Source organism: Xenopus tropicalis, chromosome 3 (assembly GCF_000004195.4).
Source record: "Xenopus tropicalis strain Nigerian chromosome 3, UCB_Xtro_10.0, whole genome shotgun sequence".
Lineage (NCBI taxonomy): Eukaryota > Metazoa > Chordata > Amphibia > Anura > Pipidae > Xenopus > Xenopus tropicalis.
This window is the reverse complement of record NC_030679.2, coordinates 69728679-69753007: the sequence shown is the minus strand read 5'-3', so window position 1 is coordinate 69753007 and position 24329 is coordinate 69728679. Positions and strand designations below refer to the sequence as shown.

Genomic DNA, 24329 nt, shown 5'->3' with positions numbered 1-24329 from the left:
ATGTTTACTCTGATAGGGCAATATAATATATATATATATATATATATATATATATATATATATATATATATATATATATATATATATATACACACACATATACACATAAATTATATTCTTTTTTTTAACTACCCAACTACTAGGCAAAACGTATTTTGTATTAGTTCAATGGAAAATGAAAAATGCCTTTCATATATATTCATATATAGTAACTAAAAGCAAACAATAGTCTGTATTTCATCAAGTAACCTTAGCATGCTGCATGCACCCGTATGTAACAATTGGTTGCATCCTTGTTACATTCTTCAATGCATTTACAGTATCGGTATTTGATTTGATTAATTTAGAAGCATAGAAAAGCAAAGCAGGAAAGACCCCATTGCCAGAGCACACACAAGATTTTTTGAGAAAAGGGAGACATTAACCAGTTTGATTAAAGGAAGCGCAAGCTATGTTAGAAATCAGTTTAGTTGCTCATGTTTAATTACCATGTTTATTTTTGAGACATCAGTTACATTGAAAAAAAATACTATCTAGCTCAAAACAATACTTAATCTAATGCCGTGCAGTCATATGAAATGGAAAGCAGACTTACCATTGACATGCCTAGTCTGCTGTTTTGAAAAAAAAATCTGTTACTTTTCAGGTTGTATTCCAAAGTTGCAACAACCCTGGATGACATGAACTATGTGATTTGTTCTTGTCTCAAACACTTTTTTTTCTCTAGATTCCATAACAATGTGGCAATACTACTATAAAGACCAAAAGAAGAATTGGAAATGTTTTACAAAAACATGAAATACTTTTTGTTGAGGAATAGTACCCTTCTGGATAGCCACCACTAACCTGCCTCAGACACGTTGACTACTGGTGAACGTTCACTAGTAACAGATGGGGGTGATGTCATTTCAGATCCAGGAGTTAAATCTGCTTTACCTGGCTGAATTGCAACCTCATAGTCTTTGTCTCTGTCATTAATGTCAGAAAAATTGAAATCTGTGGAGGTTTCATTATCACTAAGGCTATCTGATGTGCTTGGACCAGAACCACTCTCTTCATCAGTAAGCACAGCCCAGGAGCGGGATTCAGAAGTATTTTCCAGAAGGGTATTAAGAGTCTGAACATGAGTTTCCGGTGCAGTGAACGGGATGTGCTTCTGTCCAGTGCTGCTCATTGGCATTGTTGTCGATAAATAGCTTTCTCCTTCCATATCAGAATCTATATTATTGTCTGCAGCAGCAGTTGAAAATGCACTTCCGTCTTCAGATTGTTCTGAATGTTCACTAAAAGTTTTATTCTTCAGCATCTCTCTGTGTACAAAACTACTATTGTCAGCTACCACATTTCCCTGGGTTTCTGTATGTGATGTGGAATATGTGCTGGCTATAATAAAACCATCATCTACTACAGAAGGCCCCATTTTGGCATCAGAGCTGACAGTAGGCAAAATATCAGAGGATGTTTGGGATGTAGCTGTTAACATTGTTAATGTGCTAGGACTCTCACTTTTTGGAAAACCAGCTGTAACAGAAACATACACAGTTGGTAAAAGAAGAGAATGAACAGTTACATCTGTTGATAAGGAATATGAAATGTCCTTATTTGTCCTTGAAGCAGCAGGAGTGCCATGCGTAGCATAGGGATAGGAAGGCAAATTATAATTTAAGGTAGTATCTTGTGTTAATGTATTGGTAGGAAGTACTGGGGTAGAAATTGCATGCAAACTAGAAAAAAAAGAAGGTACAATATCTAGAGTTGGGTTTGCCTTGTCATTAACATATGATATACCAGAATTTACAGTAGCGGACAGATGAGGCACAACATAATGGTTATGCACGGCTAACACTGATTGTTGTAACACTGTGGACTCAACAGAATCTGGAGACAAAGCATTACCAACAGGGGTTACATATGTAGAATGCAACAAAGGCTTAATAGAGTTATCAGAAGGTGAAGGCAACAATAATGAACCAATATTAGAGGAAAGATTATAAGAACGGGATGCATCATTCAATAATTCAGCATGGGTCACATTTGAAGAAATGCTAACATCTGAAGACTGTAAAACATTTTGGAAAAAAAAATCACTAACTGCTTTATCTGACACTTCATAAAATAGTTCCTGAGTTGGAGAGAGTAGCATATTAGAAAAGGCAGAGACAGCTGAGGCTTCAGGAAGCATATCTGTAAGTGATATGTTGGCAGAGGTTGTAGGTAAAGTATTTATTTGTTTAACAGGTAGCAGATTTTCTGATGCTGCATTAATATCAGCATCAAAACTCCTGGGAGTAGAAAAGGACAATGGAGGGGTTTCTTGTGATGATTGTTCCACCTTAAATATATAATCCCTGGCATCTGATGAAGAAAGGCCTGCCACTTCTTCATTGCCTGCATGTAAAGTCACTGGGCCATAAGCAGATACAGCCTGCAGTCCAGTGTTGGATTCACCTATATGATCATTCTTAATCACTTTCTTGTTTTCTATAAACTCAATTGTTTTTAACAAATCCCCAACTCCTGAAACAGACGGAACCACTTCCTGTACTTTCAAATCATCTATCCCATTGTAAAAACCACTACCAGAGAAAGTATCAGAGCTGTCCTCATGATTTAAAATGGACTGTGTAGGCTGAAATGAAATATCTGGGACACTTATTGTACTTGGTCTATACAATACTTCAGTGCCAAGGTTTTTAATTATGGTACCCTGGTGAAATATGCCAACTGTATCATGCACAAATGCTGAAGAGTCATATGAAACAGCAAAGCTTTCCGAAGAAGCCATATCACTAGACAAAGGAGAGGTAAGTTCAGACACCGTGGAAAGTGCATGCATCTTTAATTCAGTGTTGGGGGACTCAAGATGAGAGATCAATTTGTTAGACTTTTTAAAAGTGTCACCCCCATGATCAAATGTCAATGTCTCATGAGCACCAAAGGTAGTCTGATGTGGCTTTACATCAGAATAATATGTGTGGCTTGGCTGAAGTAATGCATTGCTTTCAGTCAAAACCAAAGAAGCATGCAAGGAGAGTGTATCTGTTGGAACTTGCGAAAACAATTCAGAGACTGTATACAGATGAGGAGACACTTTACTAGTGGAAGAAGCTGAGGAGAATGCAAGCAAAGGTGCGCCATCATAGTAAGACAGGGAAGGTTCAACTGACACATCAACACTGGGAAAAACAGGTGTGGCATGCAGGATCAGATCAATATCTGAAGTAGCAAGGGTAGCTTTCAGGAGCTTATTGTCAGAGAGCAGGGGGGTAACAAGAGGAAACACTTCACTAGTGAATGAGGGTTGAAGAGGTATCTCACCATTAGAAACTGGTTGAGTTGTCTGAGATAGTGTGGCCTGAGAGAGTACCTCACTCACAGATGATTCTGAGTCATGATGTCCAAAGCTTGCAGAGACAGATTCAAGTAATGCTTCTGGAGTGGAAAAAGTGGTATTTGAAACCGGCAGCATCTCTTTTCCAGGAAGTGTAGCTTTATTCATCTCTTCCAAACTGGAAGCTGTAGCCTGCAACACTGTTGCCCCACTTGAAAATGATGTAGAGAGTAATTCATCTATGTGAAGACTGACAGAATCAGTTGGATGTTGCTCTTCGCTAACTACAGGGACATTTGACGTCGAGGTAGAAGTTGAAATTTTATATAAATCAAATTCAGTAACTGGGGCTGTGACTTTTGCTATGTCCTCACTTGTCGAAGAAAAGTAATCATTTATGTCTGAGGACACAATATTTCCCTGAGGTGTAATTTCTGAAACAAATGTTGCTGACACTGTGGGTGGAGTAGTATCTGTAGTATGATTGGAAACTGGCTTGGGATTCCTAGTTGGAATCAGAATTCTTCTCTTCCAACTTGTAGTTGTTGTATGTAGTTCACTATCAGCACTGGTTTGCTCATCTTCTTCAGTTACACTTTGGGTAGAGTCAGATATATTGAGCATCCATATTTCAACTCTGCTTTTAAAATCCTTACTTAAATATGTTGTAGCTTCAGATACAGACTGTGGCATTACAGCATGTTCCACAGATTTTCTTGAGGAACCAACAGTGGTATCACTCATTGTTTTGGTTGTTGTTTGTAAAGTGGGATAGAGATAAGCTTTAAGAACATCACGGTGCTCTTTTAATTTGTCACCTTCTGTCTTTACTGTAGTTACATATGTAATTTCTTCAGAATAGCTTGAAGTGGTTGCTTGTCCTCCTTGTGCTTGTTTTTGGTTTGTACTACTAACAGTGCTCAGAAATATTCTTGTGCTTTTATTTTCATTTTCCTCTTCTACCTCTTCACTGTCCTACAGAAAACAAAAAGTCAGAAAAACATGTTTAAAATAAAACCCATGGCTATGGTTCTCTGTTGTGGTTACTTCCTTCCTGGCAAAATTATCACATATACATTTTTTTTCTCACACTTTTCCACTATGGGATGTATTTACAAAACAGATTGCAGAAGACTGATAACATTTTCCAAAACAGAGTCACTTTGTAAGTTATTAATTTAGCCCCTTTCATTTTGCATCCCCCCTTTTTTAATTCCAACAGTGTTTTAGCCTGTTTCTCTCTAGAAGAGGAAACAGAAGGGAAGGCATTACTTTGATACAGCTTAAATAAATAGATCTACAAGTCAATAGATTTCAATTTTTTCTAGAGTTGAAGCTACATGGATGTTTTTGGCACTGCATTTAATAAGAGATATTGGGGCCGATTCACTTAATTCCGAAAAAACGAGTGATATTTATAGCATGCGTTAAAAATATTATCACTTCTTATATTTTGTGAGTTAGCAATCGATTCACTAAAAGGACACTTGTCTGAATGAAGAAGCGATGTTATTGTTGTTATTTATGTTGCGATGACATATTTTAAAGGGATATTTTAAACCGTGCAATATATTTATGCGTTTTTTTATTTATGCGTTATTTATTTAAGCGCTTACTCCTGGGAGGCGCTAAGTTTTACAGTAATTATCGCCACATTTTATGCTTTTAACGCTTCAAATATGTCTGTGAATTATGCGTTAGTATTATTTCTATTCGATAATTACCTCAATGCGATGGAAATAACGCTTTGCGATAATCAGGATTTTGCGCATGCGATATGAATAGTAACGCATGCAAAATGACTTTGATGAACCGGTACTTAATTATTGAACACTTTTTAACGAATAAAACTATGCGTTAAGCGTTAACGACCTTTATTGAATCGGCTCCATTGTGAGTTATTTACCAAAACCTGGAGCAGAAGTGCAACAGTACTAAGGGACACAAATGCAGGCGGCACTGCATTCTTGGAAGTAGCTACACAGCAAAGTACAGACATAATCAAGGCAGGGTGCAGAGTGCATAAAATGGCTCATTGTGCCTAATTTTGTGCTTTGTTGCCTACCTACATATTTACCAACTGCAGATGCAGTTGCAAATGCAGGTGCAAATTTAAATCTGCACAAAACTATACATGGAGCACTCTAACCATTCCACTGTTGCCTTTAGCACCAATACTGTAGGAATTGCTAGGTGCCTACATCTATGCACCTAGGCACCTATACCTATGTAAACTTCTAAGGTGCTTATTTCTATACAGCTGTTAATGGTGAATAAAAAAAACAACCTAGTGCTGACACCACTTTCTGAAACGTAAATAGAAACAATACTACAATTACATCTTTAACCCTTTATGTGCTACACAATGAAAAATATACAGTGTTGCAACAAAAATAACAGGGTGTCAACACCATAGATTATATATTTTAGTATTTTTTATTTGCTCTGCTCATCATTGTATGGTTACTGGCTACATATGGTGTGGTATCAAAGTGCCTAAGCACAGAAAGACTTAGAAGCAGATTTATCAAAATGTGAATTCAGAGCTTAATAAATCAAACGGTGAGTTCTACCTTTTACCCATTAATAAATATGCTTCTAAAAATCCCACAGGAATGAATAGACTGTGGGTGAATTTTTCTGTGGTGAGCTCTAATATCACATTTTGATAAATCTACCTCTTAAACTAAAACTATTCAGGGTAATATTTTTTTAGAAAAATATTTGTGAATGAAAAACATGAATGTCCAAGATCATTAATGGGCTTAAAATGATATTAGTTCTATGCTAATTGATATTGTATAATATATTACAGCATCCTGCAGTACATGAATCAACAAAAATGCCATTAGTTTGTATGTAAAGAGGAAAACTGGCATTCTTTTTATTGCATATATTAGGAATATATTAAGATAAACACATTTGCAGCTTCAAATTATCGTATATGCTTCTCATTAAGCAGAAGTATTAAAATAAACAGTACCTCTATGTCTTCTTCAGTTTCTGTAAAATCAGTAAATTGATCAGTTCCTACAAAAATATAAAATAAACATAGCTTTTTTTCCACATAGTATAAAGATGAAAATACATAAGATGCCTTGGATTTCAAAATGACCTGGTATGTATGTTATAGCATTCATAAACATTTTATGGTTTGTGAGATGTTTTAAATTCCCTTTAAAGGCATGTTAATGAATTTTATTTCATAACATCTCTCTCTACTGTATTTAAAAAAAAAAAAAAAAAAATTGGTATTTAGTGAAAAAGTACCTATGAATCATATACAAGATAAAAATGAGTGGATATGCTGTTTTATGAGGAGACAAGTTGAATTGAATAAAATAAGGTTTGGGTACACCTGTATTGTATTTCATTAAAACTAAAGCAGTAATTGAACCCTTTTCAGGTAGTAATATGTGAATACCCAAGACTGATATGTGTAGCAAGGAAAATTTAAAAAACTGTAATAGTCATTGGTTCAGTAGATACAGGTCTTCAAGAAAAGGCAAACCTAATGTGATTGGGAAGACAATCTGCAGCACGGTATTTAGAAAACAAACTCATAAATGAAAAGGGGACCGTGGAAATGGAATTAAAATATACTGCAAATGTACTGTATTAAAATACTGTATTGTGTTTTGATTAATCATAACAGATAACATGTTTTGGACAGGTTTCAAGGTGCTGCTTTGTACTAAGCTTTTACTTTTACAACCTACTTTACATGAGCTTTACATGAGCTAGCTAGATATAGCACAATGCGTTTATTGTTACTGTTAGGAAAAGAACATATATTTAAATTTTGAACAAACAAACACTATTGTACAGTTATAGTTTTACATTTTCATAATTAATGTTGAGAGAATGAATAACTGCTTAATATCTAACTGTATTTTTAATTTTATTCTTTTTTATTTTTTGTATCCAACTGATATCTTCATCGAAAATAGGGAAAATAAAGAAAAATAATGTAATTATTCTCTTATTAGAAAAATACAAAGAAAACCCATTTAGTGACTCATGTTGGTGTTTTAATTCTTTGGACAGCTGTCTTTGTTTCCATTTTTTTAATTCATGTGATTAGAGCACAGAAAGCTAAATCAATTAAAATAAATCTGATCTATAAAAAGTAAAAAAAGAAAAAGCATCTTACCTTCTTTTGATGATTGGTTTTTCACTCTTGGTATTTCTACTGTATTTTGTTTTCGTTATTCACATGGAATATGTACTGTACTCTACCATAATTAATGTTAATTAATTCCTAACTTAAAATTTATGTATGTGTATTTGTTTTCACTAAGGGAAAAAAATGAATAATAGCTGAAAGAAAATGAACGTTTGATGTATTCATCTGTAGAGTGCATCCAACACCATAATAGTATAAATGCATGCTAAATGATATGGTTACAGTTTTTAATTTGCTGTATTACTTGGCTGCGTTTATTGTGTTTATACTAAGTTTACTTTTCAGTGAAAGGACTGGAATTGGTAACCATTTTAATACCACTTGGTCTATATTGTGTATCCCATATTTTCCTTTACACACTTTATATCTACCTATCTGCATATTTGTTTGTCTACAGGCCACATGTTATTCTGCACAGCTCCATCATCTTCAACTTATACATGTACTGTGGTACAATCATAAGGTATGAGAAAATGCAAACAATTGTAAATTGTGAGACCAGACTTTGAAATCATGATGACTGAGAAAAGGCACTAAATAATTATGTACACAAAACGTACACAACATTTTTGTTACTGTTTACATAGTTACATAGTTACATAGGGTTGAAAAAAGACCATTGTCCATCAAGTTCAACCCATCCGAGTAAACCCAGCACACAACCTATACTAACCAATCTATACACTCACATACATAAACTATATATATACAACCAGTAATACTAACTGTAGATATTAGTATCACAATAGCCTTGGATATTCTGCTTGTTCAAAAACTCATCCAGGCCCCTCTTAAAGGCATTAACAGAGTCTGCCATTACCACATCACTAGAAAGGGCATTCCACAGCCTCACTGCCCTCACCGTGAAAAACCACCTACGCTGCTTCAAATGGAAGCTCTGTTCCTCTAATCTATAGGGGTGACCTCTGGTGCGCTGATTGTTTTTATGGGAAAAAAGAACATCCCCCAACTGCCTATAATCCCCTCTAATGTACTTGTACAGAGTAATCATGTCCCCTCGCAAGCGCCTCTTTTCCAGAGAAAACAACCCCAACCTCGACAGTCTAACCTCATAGCTTAAATCTTCCATCCCCTTTACCAGTTTAGTTGCACGTCTCTGCTTGTCAGATTTCAGTTAATGAAATGATACTAAATTAAAAAAACAAACATATTGTCTAGTATGATATATTAGGATTACAGTACAATGGTATCACAAGTGTATGAAAATCACATCAACAATAAAAAGTAATTCACGTTTCACACAACAGACAAAAATAATGGTAGACAACATAATTTTATGCAAACTCTTCAATGTAAACATGATATAAACAGCACACACAAATGCAATAGATGAAATGGCGGGTTAAGGTTGAATGCTTACAATGTGATGCATGGTTCATGCTTCAGAAACAAGTGAAATGCATGTCAATATTAGAACATTAGATGGTGTTAATAATGACGGTTTTGCAGACAAACTCATGGCAGTTTTAAATAAAGCCCCAATGCCAATTTAATGAAGAAATCACATTAGTCTTTTTTTTTAACAAAGGTCCTATGCAATTATAAAAAAAAATATTAACATACATAAATTGACTGTAATATACATTGTGTGATCACATGAACATCATGTGATGTGATGAACATCATTTTCCATCTGTTTCTTTTTTGTTTTAATTGTCTGCTTTTAAAAATACAGCAATGTATATTTTTGAAATATAATTTGAAAAATAATTAAAGCATTGCATAAGGCCTTCACCAAATGTATGATTTTTGCAAAGGTATGAGAAATGAAACAGGAAATGTATTGGAATGAATGATTTCTAAAAGAAAACCTATGCAACCAATTATGACATAGTGCATTTTCTATATACATGTATTTGTAGAATTATTCTCCTGCTTACAACCTTATGACCATTATAATGATGGCAGGAACAGCATAGTTTCACATAAAATGAAACTGATCTCATCAGTTGTGAAATTGAACTCATCAATAGCATATCCAATCAAAGCACAAAGGAAATACTTTGAGTATTATATAGTGCTAATATGAAAATACTTCTTACAAAGTGACATACCTTGGGCATCTACAGTCATGTCAACAATCACTTGGTCACTCCGTTTCCCATAAAGACCATTTGTGCATATTGCTACTACCTGAAGAACATAACTGGTATTCGGCACCAAATTGTATATTATAGCGCCCTAAAGGAAAGAAAAATGGAAAAGCATTTTTACAAAGTCTATACAGAGCAGAGATACCTAAACCAAGGGGGATTCTTCTAGGTGTGCTCCAGGTTTACATGGAGGAAACCATTTTGAAGGTAAGTTGGGTTAAGATAAATCTTTATGCATGTTTGATACTCCTGACCAACAATAGGATGACTGTTATATCTTTTAAAATATCTGTTGCCTTGACATGAGCTTGACCAAACTTTAGATTAGAATTTAGAAGGAAAAAATTAAACTGGGAGATGTAAAATCTGGTTTAAAGCATTAAGTATTCAATGTTTGCTATTAAGTGGTTTGCACAATTTGCAACATTCTTTGTCAATTTTCTCTCAGTATGTCACTGTAGTTACTAGATTATAAAATGGTGACCAACAGATTAACAGATCAGAATTGTCCAGAAAGACCTCCATTAGATTTCTATTCTGGTTAAACAATATCTTAAATGTGCATTTAAAAACTCTGGGGTGATTTATCAAAGGCTGCATGGTTTTCTCAAAATGTTACATTTTCTTTACAGGTCAAAATTGTTCTTCACTTTTAAAAATATTTGTGTTGACTACTCAGAACTCAGTTTTACAAATTTTTGCACCTTTTTACCAATGTTAAAAAATGTTAATGATCTGCCTCATTTAACACATCTTTTTCAAGTAGCCCCCCCCCCCCCTGCTTTTGTTATTTCACCAAAAATCTTATAGGCCAATAAGGTATAAGGTAAAAAGTCTGAATGTTTTTTTATAAGTCTTTGGGTCATTCCAACAGTTCACATTTCTTGTTTTTTTGCTTTCAGGAGTAAATACTATAAAAGGATGAACAATTAGGGAAATATTTTTTTTCCAAAATGTACTTTGGATACATTTACCTCTCTCTGCTTTCTCCCACTGTAAAGCAGTAAAGTTACATTTTCCAGAGTAACATTTGAGGTGGGAGACCCTGATCCAATATCTTTAATGAAAGTTGACACCAGTGGCATAACTATCCAATGCCAGGCCTCCTGCCAAACAATCTCTGGAGGGGCCCAGCACACTCAGCAACATCCATCTAACCCCCACACCCAAACGCCCATCCTGCTCATGTCCCCCACCAGCTCCTGCTGCTTGCTCTTAGGTAGGGGAGCAGCTGGGGATGCAAGCAGAGCGAGAGGCTGGGTATGGGTATAGCTTCTACAGCTTCAACAGATCCCATCGTCTGTGCCCCCTGCCCTCCGGGCCACCCTGTGACCATGTGTTCTGCTTTAACTATAGTTACACCATTGGCCAACACCACAGTGGTAGAATATGGGCAGCCCTGTCTGTAATATTCTATTACCTTTATTGCAAATAATAAAACAATGCTTTAATGCTAATAAGAGCAAACAGAAGGGGTGGGCAAGCTAAAATCGACTAACCAAAAACCCATATTATGAGCCACACTGTGTTCAAGGGAAAGTAGCAGGGTGGGTGCATCTGAGTAAAGGCTGGATTTACATACACCAAAACAAAGGAAACCAAAATTACGCTTGTGTATATGCGTGCTGAACACGCACAAAACACATATACATTAAGCTCTTGTGAGCAGGGCCCTCTGATCCTATGTATACCCTTGTTTGTAACTTTTTAAGATCCCTATTTGTTGTATGATGATGTTATGCACACATTTGTATAATTCTAAAATTACCATTGAGCCTGAAACAAACAAACAAAAAAGAAAACATTGCAGATGGCTTTCCCATATGTTGGAGTTTTCTGGATAACGGGTTTCTGCATAACAGATCCCATACCTGTACTGTATTTGTAACAACAATTCTCTTGCATTAAACTATTTCTTAAATGATACAATGCAATTTACCAAGTCTTGATAGCCATCAGTCAAATATTCATGCTTAGTTTGGTCCTCTCCTTCTAAATGTTGATAGAAAACCAGATATCTCTCGATCACTGCATCATAAACAACCCTGGGTCTCCTCCAGGTTATGAGAAGGCTTGTGTTATTCTTTGAATCAGCTCGGACATCCTCTGGTTCAGAGCTGCAAACTAAGAGAGAAACATATGTTAATAGGCAGTGTAGGACTCACATACAATGAGGGGCCTTGACGTGGCACGTGAGCTTACATATTTTGGCAAAAGTGTGGTACTACACCTCAAATTTTGTAAAAATTATTTTTAAAGGCAAACTGAGAGCTGGCAATCTTTCTCTTTCTTTTTGTGTACAAATAATGGCTTTTTATCGTTTGTAGCAGCTGGTCAACTCCAGAATATGGGTTAGACTGAGTGCTGGCACAAGAATGTTGCTAGCAGCTGGTCAATACTACAGCCTGGGTTAGACCGAGTGCTGGTGAACTTTTTCTGTGAGAGAAACATGCACTGTTATTAGTGGGTAATATTGCTAATTAAGCTAAAGAATGAATTTTTTGTGTATGCAGTTATAGGGGGTGTTATGCTTATTAAACATTTGCAGACATAATTACTGGGTTGGATTGGTTATAGTTACTATTGTGTTTGCATTATTGTTTTGGATCTTATAACAATGAAGAGCTTCACAAGTAGTATTTTAGAGTAGTGTTTTAGAACACCCAAAACAACAAAGCGTATATTTAAGCATATATTTTGCATCCAAGTTTATTTCTATCAAGTAAATTAAATCAGGCCTAAATCTAAAATTTAAGGTTACATGGAAATCCCACCTATCATGAGATGCTACACACACAAATAGTAAGAACATTTATAGTTAAATTATTGTAACCCCTATTTGACTGTAACAACAGGCAATACCGGCTAGATAGGCTTTAGAGCATGGGGTACATAGGACTCTACATTCCAGATGGGGTTTCGCTATGTGGAAATATCCTTGGGGTGTAGGGCAACTACAATTCACCTAAGCTGTGTGCGAATGGGCGCCAGAAGGTTCTTTGTGGTAAACCAGAACTTAATTTGTTTATTGTCCAAGACAATGATCCACAGGGTATAGCAATACTCACACAGAGGACATATCAGATAATTTCACAGGCAGTAGAAAAATATGCTATCCATCCGTATGGCCCACCTCAGCCGTGGGTAGGGAAGGTAAGGACCACCAACCAGCACTAACTCCCTGTGGAGAGTAGCCTGGCCAAGTATCTGTATCCTCAGGGTGTCCCTTAGCAGCCAAGGATCCCTCACAGCCAACTATGGATCAGGGATAGGAACTGACCTGATACCTGTATCTTAACCGTGTCCTGCTCTAAGGCAACAATGCCTGTAGGGAAGAGTACTTCCAGCTAATCTCTTCTGGTTGGAGCCAGAGACTGCTCTTTCGAGCTAATCTCACTATCTCACTTTCCTAGAAAGTGCTCGTATAAATTATCCTGATACTTACTACTCCTCATTCACGGGGTCCCTGTTCCCTGACTTCACTAGAGCTAGATGCAGACTCTAGGGTAGAAGGCTTTACTGGGGCCCTGTTGATCCCAGGCTCAGTGGAACTTCTACCCGAGTCAGCAGATGCAGCCAAAGAGGAAGACCCACTCCTTTGCTAAACACTATATTGACATGCCAAGGGAGTGGTCTACCTATTATCCAATAAGGCACATATGCTAATGGCACACTAGATACATGGGCCTCTTCCCAGCAAGAGGACAAAGAAGGAACTAGTAGGGCTTAAAGCCAATAGGGACGTATTAACCCTATGGGTCCCTACATTATTAAGGAACTATTAAAGAAAAAAACAATTATAATATTGGAGTTAAGAGAGTTGCATAGGCACAGATACAGAAAGCTACATATTCTATGGTTTTATGGTATGTAAAATGCTTATTATTAGAAATCATGTGCAGACAGTCACAATTTACAAAACAGTTTTTAAAGACAGCTGACCTGTACTGCAGCAGCAGGGGATACACTGAGACCCCAATGCCATAGGGCTGTTAATGCAACCACCTCACTACACTTCCTCTACAGCAGTGATCCCCAACCAGAGACTCGGGGGCAACATGTTACTCCCCAACCCCTTGGATGTTGCTCTCAGTGCCCCCAAACCAGGTAGTTATTTTTGAATACCTGACTTGGTGGCAAGTTTTGGTTGAATAAAAACAAGATTTACTACCAAATAAAGCCCCCTGTAAGCTGATAGTGTGCATAGAGGCTGCCTAATAGCCAATCTTAGCCCTTATTTGGCACCTACATGAACTTATATGATTCTTGTGTTGCTCTCCATGTCTTTTTACATTTGACTGTTTGAAAGGTTGGGGACCCCTGCTCTACAGCCAATTTCTGCCTTTCTGATGTCCCGGTGGACCAATGCTACAAATGCTATTAGAACACCATATGGGGTGGTTATTACACTGAACATACATAAAACTTTCTTCAGCTACTCGCACATACACCTGCCCCTTGTTGGCACAACAAAAGCATAAACTTGTTGTATCCAATCAGCTTAAAGTTGCACGCCTTGATCTCTCATATCCTAGATTATATGCCTCAGACTAGATGGGATTCATTCAGTTTAGTTACCATCAAGTTCACAATTTATTTGCTTAAAATGAACTCTATAGGAGCTGGCCATACCATAACTTAGAAAGAAGATCTTCGAATGGGTCAAGGTGTAGTGTTATTATAGGAAATCTTAATTATTTTTTTTTAAATTCAGCAGGAGTACAAGTTTACTTCAAACTTTTTTTTTTTTAATTATTTACGTGTGAATTATATAATACATTTAATAATTATAATATGTTGATGTGCAGATATATCATTTAAATAATAAAACAGAACTTGTGATCTTTAAGTATCTCAGAATTAAGGTTATTGCTTGATCACAGAAGAAAAATTCTTATTATGACTATGGCTAATAAGGTACAATATTTTGGCATGGTTATGTTAATAATAACTACTAGGGACCATAAACAGTACATGGAGAAGATAGCTTGTTGAAGTTTTCTATTGAAGCACAAGGGGGCACTATAAACTCAAAAACAGTCCAAAGTCAGTCTGATACTATTAAATAGAAGTGAGAAAAACAATTTACAGTACATTTAATGTGTGTGAACTATTTTTACAATGACTCTTCTAAGTTAATGCAACCTAAACATGTTAGTAAAGGCATTATAGAAATATGCGGTGGCAATTGTCTCCCCAGAGTAAGGCAGGTAGAACTTTCTTCTAAGAGACCTCCAAAATGATGTATCTCCTAGACAATGATCATTTATGATATGTATATATGCAAAATTTTATATATATATATATATATATATATATATATATACTGTATACTGTATATATATAATGCAAAAAAATAGCTGCACTCGCTTATTAGAGAGAGTGCCTGTGTGCGTACTGCAAAAGAGTAAATATAGACTGTCATATAAAGCAGGACACTCACAGGACTTAAAAGTATGGTGAAAAAGAAATCAAGTTAATTTGTTATTCCAACGTTTCGGTCTTCCTTTAGACCTCTGTCAAGGTAACAACAGAGTGAAAACCACCAAACCTTATACCTCCTACCCCAGAAAATGGTGCCAAAGAGTGTGTAATTAGTTGTTAAGAAACCATATGTAAGCGATTGATCAGTTCGCTGTTATTAGCATAACTGGAAACTGTGGGCATAATAACGTGAAAATATAGATATTACTATAGAATACATTTTTTCTTTTTCATCATACTTTTAAGTCCTGTGAGTGCCCTGCTTTATATGACAGTCTATATATATATATATATATATATATATATATATATATATATATATATATATATATATATACTAATTAACAGGCAAATAGCGCACTCCAGGGACTTTCAATAAAAATCGATCCTTATTCCAGTTTTGTCATATGATAAATGTTTCGGCTCTGGTCTAGAGCCTTTCTCATGATAAAATAGCCAATATAACACATCACATTAAAAAACCATATACCCATAGGCGTGTGCCAACCAATCACTTCCCCCTCACTGTGACATCATCACCCATTTAAAGGAAAAGTAAATACATAAAAATCTTTGCTCTTTATATACATCTCAAATAGGGAAATACACCGCTCACAAGATCCAAGTGGCACTTCAGAATACATTGGTTGTACAATTGTCCTTTCTTTTACTGGTCTTTGTTCTAAGCTGGTTATTTCTAATAGAGAAAATAAGCTTAGCTTTTCAAATAAATGATAAATTCAAATAGTGAAGAACTGCTTAAATGCATGAGGAACAGTGTTTTTATATCAAATGCTGAACAGCTTGTCACATTTAATATTCCTGCCATAGAAATCCCTAATGCATCTGCTCCCCCTGTATAGAATGGCTGTAGCTTTACTCCATTGCCCACCACTGCTCCACTTAAACTGTTCCTACAAATCACATTCTCATCTACTCTTCCCCTCCTTTTTACAGCAGAAGTTCTTAACCTATTGTCCTAACCCCAGATTTGGTCACATGACATCGGGAGGCCCATTTATGAATATTCTCATTTTTGTGGTTTTTAAACTACGATTAAACTCACTTTCTCTAAAGCCGCAAATGTCAAGTGATTTATTAAAACAGTCTTTTAAAAAAGCACAAAGGAAAAAAATATAATGAAAAATATAAAAAAAAATGCAAAAATCGCAACTTTTTCATTTTGTTGCACAAATGAAAGTACGAGTATAGGACCCATTATCCAGAATGCTTGGGACCCAGGGTATTCTGGATAAGGGGTCTTTCCGTAATTTGGATCTCCATAGCTTAAGTCTACTAAAAATCAATTAAACATTAATTAAACCCAATAGGATTGTTTTGCACCCAATAAGGAGTATTATATCTTAGTTGGGATCAATTACAAGGTACTGTTTTATTATTACAGAGAAAAAGGAAATCAGTTTTAAAATTCTAAATTATTTGATTAAAGTGAAGTCTATGTGAGACAGGCTTTCCGTAATTCTGAGATTTCTGGATAACAGGTTTCCAGATAAGGGATCCCATACCTGACCAAAAAATCTCCAGAAAACCTAAAACCATGAAGCAAAGAAAGATCAACCAATTGAAAAATGGCAATTGCCATTGACTTCTAAATGACCGACAGCTTTTAGATAACATATTTTTACTTTTGGATTTGTCACAGTTTTGACACATAATAGATGAAAAATTGTGTTTTTTTCCGTGAAAAAAAAAACATTTTTGTGCAAAAAATAAGAATTGTAAAAAAGAAATACAAACGTTTGTAACTGCCCCCCTTAGAGTGATTAATCACCAATAACGCACTAAACGTCCCACCTGACATGGGACATTATTAATTTAGTGAGATACATAACTAATTTAAAACAGAATCTTGGTTTACAAAGCTGAATCACAGTTAGTCTGGGCCCTGTTTTAGTCCCAACTCACCAACTCTTAGGGGCTGATTTACTTACCCACGAACGGGTCGAAATGAGTCCGATTGCGTTTTTTTCGTAATGATCGGTATTTTGCGATTTTTTCGTATGTTTTGCGATTTTTTCGGATTCTTTACGAATTTTTCGTTACCAATACGATTTTTGCGTAAAAACGCGAGTTTTTCGTATCCATTACGAAAGTCGCGAAAAGTTGCGCATTTTTCGTAGCGTTAAAACTTACGCGAAAAGTTGCGCATTTTTCGTAGCATTAAAACTTAACGCTACGAAAAATGCGCAACTTTTTACGCGACTTTCGTAATGGATACGAAAAACTCGCGTTTTTACGCAAAAATCGTATTGGTAACGAAAAATTCGTAAAGAATCCGAAAAAATCGCAAAACATACGAAAAAGTCGCAAAATGTTCGTTTTCAAGTCGGAACTTTTCCAATTCGGGTCGGATTCGTGGGTTAGTAAATCAGCCCCTTAGTCTTATATATGGTCAAAATATAACCAAAGGTACACTTTTGTTTTTCTGCTACGGAGTCATGGGTGGTCATAGCCAAATAGATACTTGAGTTGTAACTGCCCAGCTGCCCCCTTCTCCCTCTGTAAGAGCAGGAAATGCGAGTGTCCCTCTAGGAAAGTTTAGGGTTTGATTGTAAAATAGAAATAAAACTGATATTTTGCTGATATTTAGTAATCACCTGGCTTTTTTAATTGAAGTTCATTTTGAATCCCCAAGGTTTAAGGTTTATTCTGTTGGGGGTAATATAATACAAAGAGCAACTTGTAACAACTACCTGTATTTACATTATCCTGTGACTCTAATTCATGTACCATGTTAAGGCTGGATTACCAGCCATTGCACTCATTCTAAACTTCCCTGCCCTTCCCATTTGCACAGATATATTACCAGTAGTTTTCCATAACATTTTCAGCCTTGAACACAGCTCTAACATGTTGCTATGCAATTTATTCTGAGTGGCAGATTGCTCAGCTGACTAATTTTAAATTCATGTGTTTGATACTAGTCCAACTGAAAATTATTATCCAGCATTTGGAATGATTCATAGATTATTTATAGTTAAAACTCTTTACATGAAAGCCATAAATGGTTAGCTGTTTCATGCATTTAAGGGATTAGCAAAGAATATTTACTTATTTAGCTATGTACATTATTAGCAAGGAGGAGATGCCAAGCATTACCTGGTTCCGGGATCTCCTCTGTGCCAGTATAAGATGAAAACACTTGTCCTGAGAACTTATACTGCTGATGCCTATAGTTGTTTTGCAAATAGTCCATCACCATAACATACCCAGACTGCTGCATTGTTAAGATCTCACAAAACATTTCCAACTGCAAAAAAACACAGTACATTCAAGTTAAGGTCGAATAATAATGGCTGAGGTACAATTGTTTTTCTTTTCTATAATATCATCAAACATGCTACATATTATACATTTAATGCCCAGCAGAAAATCATCTTTAGGATTTTCTAACATTATACTGGATACTAATTAGATCAATCATTTCATAACTAGATAATGTATATACAGTGGGAGCTAAGGTAGCTAAATACATGACAACAGTCTTAGGAAGGAAGGGTTTGGGTACCTAGAGCACTGGGCTGATATTTCCTTGGGGTATAATCTACTGTATATAGCCATGATAGATTGCACTTCCATGGAAGGGGGTCTGCTGTGCTATGGAAAAGAATGGCTAAAAGGCTGGAAGAGCATTAAAACAAGGCAAGGGGGGTGCTAATTATATATTCGGGAGCTTACAGTCCTTCCTGCTGCAGTTACAATAAAGGGGGGGTTGAGCTAGAGTATTATGGGGATGCTAGTGTAGACTGGGCAGTGGGAATAGTAAGGGGTCATGGGGGAGGAGTAAGGGGGGTATACCGTTTACCAGCTAAGAAGATCCCTTTGTTACAAAAAAGGCTAATATTAACCTTAATGCTAACTCTCCATTACATAATGTGAATGTCAGAGGGAAAAACAGTAACTTCCGCTATATGCTGGCAAATGCATAGAGCTTGTCAGGTAAATTAGGAGAGCAGGAGTTTATTGCATGAACTGACAGTTATGATATAATTGGTATCACTGACACCTGGTAGGATGAAACACGTGACACCTGTGAATTTAAATGGTTACACCCTTTTGTAGATGGGGCACAGGGATTAAAAAGGGTGGAAGAGCTTTTCTTTATCTAAAGCCAGAATTAAAGCCATGCACTAAAGAAAGTACCAGGGATTCTACTGGGGTTGGTGTGTAGAGATTTCAGCTGGGCTAAAGATTACAAAAAAAATTATCATTGGTGCTACAAACTACACTGTATAAGTGAGGAGAATGAAGCTTAGCTACTATTACAAATTGAGGAGTGTGACCAAAGGAGGTATCACAACTAGGTCAAGTTGTTTTTATGGCTAGCAGGTTCATAAATGAAATATACTCTTTTGAACCTAACTAATATTTATAACTAATAATACTGAACTCATCTCTAGTATTTGCATGGTTGAGCATTTAGGGAAAAGAGTATTGCAGCAAGGCATTAAAAGTATCTAAAATTATTTACATTTGTAGAAAAGTAAAAAAATAAAGCAAGAAGGAATAGGACCCTTGTTATGAAATGGAGGTCAGTTAGTGGATGAGAGCAGGGAAAAGCAAAGTTTCTGAACTATTTTGTATGTCTACACAACTGAGGAGCCAGCTATGAAGATTTTCTTTTTTATAGGCCCAGTCCTACTGATACAACTACTGATGTATGGGTCACTATAATGGCAATTCAAAAGAGACTTGAACATATAAAGGTAAACAAAGGTCAGGGACCAGATGGTATTCATCCCAAGGTACTTAACAAGTTTAGCCCTTTGATTGTCAGATTTCCTCACTTAATTTTTCAGGATTTATTGAGGTCTGGCACTGTACTGAGAGACTAATGAATTGCAAATGCAGTGCCACAATTTAAAAAGGCATCCTATTCTCAGCCTGAAAACTATAGGCCTGATAGACTGAAATCAGACTGATATCAGGAAAGCTTTCAAAAGCGGTAGTAAAGGATATGGTACATTACTAATCACAATACTGTGAGTTTGTGCCAGCATGGTTTTATGTGTAACAGATCTTGCCAAACTAATTTTACTGCCTGAGGAGGAGGTGAACAGGAACCTTGACTCTGGAATGGCAGTGGATGTGATCTACTTAGACTTCGCTAAAGCATTTGATAAATTACCACAAAGATGGTTAATGGTAAAGTTCAGGAATATTAGCCTGGAACATAATATTTTTACTTGCATAGAGAACTAACTGAAGGACAGATTACAAATATGAAAGTTTGGAACCCCAGGATTTTGAGGCTCAAATATAATCTATGAAACCATACAAGTAAAATGGAATTTGTCTGAAGTGTCTGAATAATAATGAGGTGCCATTTTCATTTTGATGGCAAAAAAGATATTATCTATAACCCTTTCCACCTTGAACTAACATAACAATAGTATTGTGCCCATGCCATAGAGTCTTCTTATATTGTTCCCTTCCTACTGGAATCATCATATGCATTCATTAGATAAGATTCAGTGAAGTCAAATGTAGCCCATTTTTCAATACTAATCAACCTGGAGAGTAACACTTGTCAATCAATCAGGGAATAGCATCTCTTTACCAGCTGCAGGTATAACAATAAAATAAAAATAGCGATTGAATGCTATGAGTTACTGCCTGCGTGGAAATTTCCCAGGGTTGATAAATGAGTCCTAGAGGTTCAAGAACTATAATGGCAGATGACCCTGAAATAAGAAAAATATGTGCACCACATCTCAGGTCTCCTTGTTGTCGGATACTCAGATGTTACCTGGCTTTCAGAAATTGTAACTGTGTCCTTAAACACAATCCATTCCACTGTTTCAGAGCATGGAGGGGTTGTTAGTGAGCCATTATAAGTATAATATTTGTCGGTGTAGTCAGGCAGAAGATTTGACAAAATAAATGGCCCCAAAGCAACCTTTGTACCTACACAAGAAAAACAAAATAGAAAGCAATATCTGTAAGTCAGTAGATCATACTAGCAGGGCAAAGGGAAAGAGAAATACAACTGACAACTTAGAATGAAAAGCACAAGTTCCATGTCTGTCACACTTCAAGCCTAACATGACAGGTGATCACACCAAGGAAGACCTATTATAAAATACAAAGTCTGAACTCACCAAAGCGATGTACATTATCTACTCCATCAATGATTTCATTATAATGCACATTGTCTTCCTGGCCAACCTGTAATACAAAAATAGCACATACTGATGTTTAATATTAACTGGTAGAAAGCTGCCCACTATAAACTGGTAGCTGGAAAGTAACTGAAGTATATTGGCCCCAGATTTATTTTTTTTCCCCTGCTGTACACCACTACTCATACAGTTATTTCTGTAGGAGTGGCTTGCCTGTTATATAATTGTAGGCTTCTGGCACACTAGTTCACTTTCATACACACTACCTGGGAAATGCAGATGTGGACCTGAAAGCAATTATGGTAAAAATCCCTGATGTTGGAAGTTGGAAGCTGTTCCTCAGTAGAGAGGAACATATGTCTAGCAGCTACAGCCAGAGAATGATAGGATTTATATTTTATTTGGTTTATGATAAAACTTGCTGTAATGCACCGGTGCATTTATTATTGGTTGCCTGCAGATGTGTGCTACTGCCCATCCCAAGAGCTAAAGATCCCATGGGCTTATTCCTTACACCATACAAAAACTTTATTCTAGATGGTTTAAACACAACAGTCTTAATTTAGGCAGTTTTTTTATGTGATATTATAATCTAAAAATAGAAATATAATTGACTTTTAAGTTATTTTCTATTAAACTGCAGAAGGGTCATCTCTAGAGACATGGTAATATAATCTGCCATCTTTTAATTTGCACTTACCTTAAATAAAATGGATAAAGCTTTTATTTTGCCATTTCCACTTATTGCTTCGTCAATATTTTTAAACTCGTTATGATTAAAGCAGAAGATTTGCATCTGTAAATTAAACAGAACTGAAGTTTTTATTGACAGAAAATGCCAGAACAAACAATATGACTATACTGCATATAATACGACCCCATTAGAAATTAGTTAGAATTTAACTCCAAAAAAACCCTCTGCCCAATTACCAAAACATGTTTTGTAATGTTTGAGGTTACACGGTAACCCTTTTGAAATAAAAAATAACAAAAGTGATATAAAGGTGATACCTTTATTGGCTAACTAAGATACCATAGCAAGCTTTCAGAACATTTTAGTTCCTTTTTTAAATGGGTTGCCTTGTAACATTTTGACTGGCTATCATGGTACATCACATTTTCCTGCATCTATAATGTTTGAGGTCAAATATCCACAAATCAAATGTAAAACTAAGCAAAATCTTAAAAAAATATAAGTACAAAATTGTGACTATCCATGATTTTATACATACTGTATTTTGTGCAAGTAACACTGGCAAAACAGATTTGCTCATACAGTGTGTCTCTACATTTAAATAGTAACTAATATGTAGATAGTAAGTAAGGGAGCATATACAAGATATACTTCTGCTCAATATATTCTAAATCAAATTGGGGTCCTGGCCCTGGCTTTGACCATATAAATATCTGCAGGGAGTAAGGAAGTTCTATGCATGCACTCATAATGAAAACAAAATACCTCTAAAGGAAACTTTTGGCCTTCCAAACTATGCTCGGAACCATCAGATGTAGCATTGCATTTTCCCCAATGAAAAGTTATCCTGCTTGCTTTGTACTGTGAGTCTAAGGCACCACCACTCAAATAATAATCATCTGTCAAATTGATTTCCACTGAAATAAAAAAGAAGAGTCTTTAGTTTTTTTAAGTGCAAATGGTGAAAAGGTAGATAGTACGTGGCATAACGTAGACATAAGTATTGGGTGAGCAAAATCTGTGTAAAAATCAAAAAATAGGAATTATGTCAAACTAACTTAAAACAGAATGCAGTCCTGTTTTCTCTTAATTACACCATTTCCATTCTGCCAGCACCATGAAAGTTATGGGAGCACATCTCCAACTCTCTTACATTACCCAAGTGCCAACAAGATGTAAACATTATTGCAGACAATCAGAGCATCATATTTTTAGGGCAGAACTCACAGTTCCAATACAAGGACAATAAATGTTAGATTGCTGCCACCTAATGTGAATAGGGCGATAGGACAAGAGGCTTTTTTCTAAAAAATCACTTCAACAGTGACTTGAGGTGAATTAAGCCATTTTTTAAGATCTCAAACTTTCTAGGAATTTCAGAATTTTCATGCTTGTAAAACTGGGAAATGAGGAGGCATGTTTTTGCTAAATACTGGAGATGAAGTAACAGGGCATGAATAATGTAGATTGTTGATGATACAGTGCTTTTAGGCCTTTAGAACAGCAGTATTCTTTGCAAATACAATAACAAAAGCATTGCTTTTATGGATAGACTAATTAAAAAAAAAATGCTATGTGACTACAGTCAGATAAAAGCATTTGTTGATATACACCACTGATTAGATAATACTTTGTATATTTAATTGTGCTATTTATGCTTTACATTGTTTCCTTTATGTTTCATTTGTTAATGATTAAAGGAAAACTATACCACTATAGAATGAATCCTATATATATTAGTAAATATTGCCCTTTTACACCTTTTCCCTCGAGCCACCATTTTGTGATGATATGTGTGCTCCCTCAGAGATCACCTGACAGGAAATACCGCAGCTCTAACTGCAACAGGAAGAAGTATGGGATTACAGGTGGCCACACGTGGCGATTTGCGATCTTTCGTGTGACCATCGGTCGCACGAAAGATCGTACAATCAGCCACAAACCGTTCAGGGCTGAAACGGCAGATAATGAGGTAGAAACAATAGGATTTCTACCTCCTTCTGCTGATTCAGCGCTGAAGGCAGATTTTGGTCAGGCGCCTTCTATGGCACCCGATCAAAATCTTTTAACTGGGCCGATCGGCAAGTCAACCGATATCAGCAGCTTCGTACGATATTATCGGTGCGTGTATGGCCAGCTTAAGACAGAACTTTGTCCATTAATTGCTTTATGTGACCTAACATGTACTGTATGTGTGCCCTTGATTCTCTGAACTTTGCTTCAGGGCACGTAAGATCATATGGCCAGCATTCATCCCTTAGCGTAAAGAGCAGGGTGGTCATTGCTTCAATTTTGTCGACATCTTAAAACTGGCCCTGGTAACCATGTAAGTCTAGACTTCTATATAACAAAGCTACAGTGAAACAGACACCTTTGT

General features: G+C 36.1%; 1 protein-coding gene across 7 annotated transcripts in view; it reads right to left on the bottom strand.

Annotated features, from left to right (window-relative positions):
• ptprz1 (protein tyrosine phosphatase, receptor type Z1) overlaps positions 1-24329 on the bottom strand; it is a 137474-nt gene that overhangs the window by 47722 nt on the left and 65423 nt on the right. For 3 of the 7 annotated variants that reach the window (XM_031897559.1, XM_031897560.1, XM_031897561.1), the window contains exons 4-13: positions 22718-22869; positions 21959-22054; positions 21238-21304; positions 20886-21043; positions 18236-18386; positions 11571-11755; positions 9593-9719; positions 6315-6361; positions 3319-4306; positions 847-1521 (exon numbers count right to left, since the gene is read on the bottom strand). In XM_031897559.1, the coding sequence (XP_031753419.1) occupies positions 847-1521; positions 3319-4306; positions 6315-6361; positions 9593-9719; positions 11571-11755; positions 18236-18386; positions 20886-21043; positions 21238-21304; positions 21959-22054; positions 22718-22869 (2646 nt within the window). 7 annotated transcript variants of the gene reach the window in all.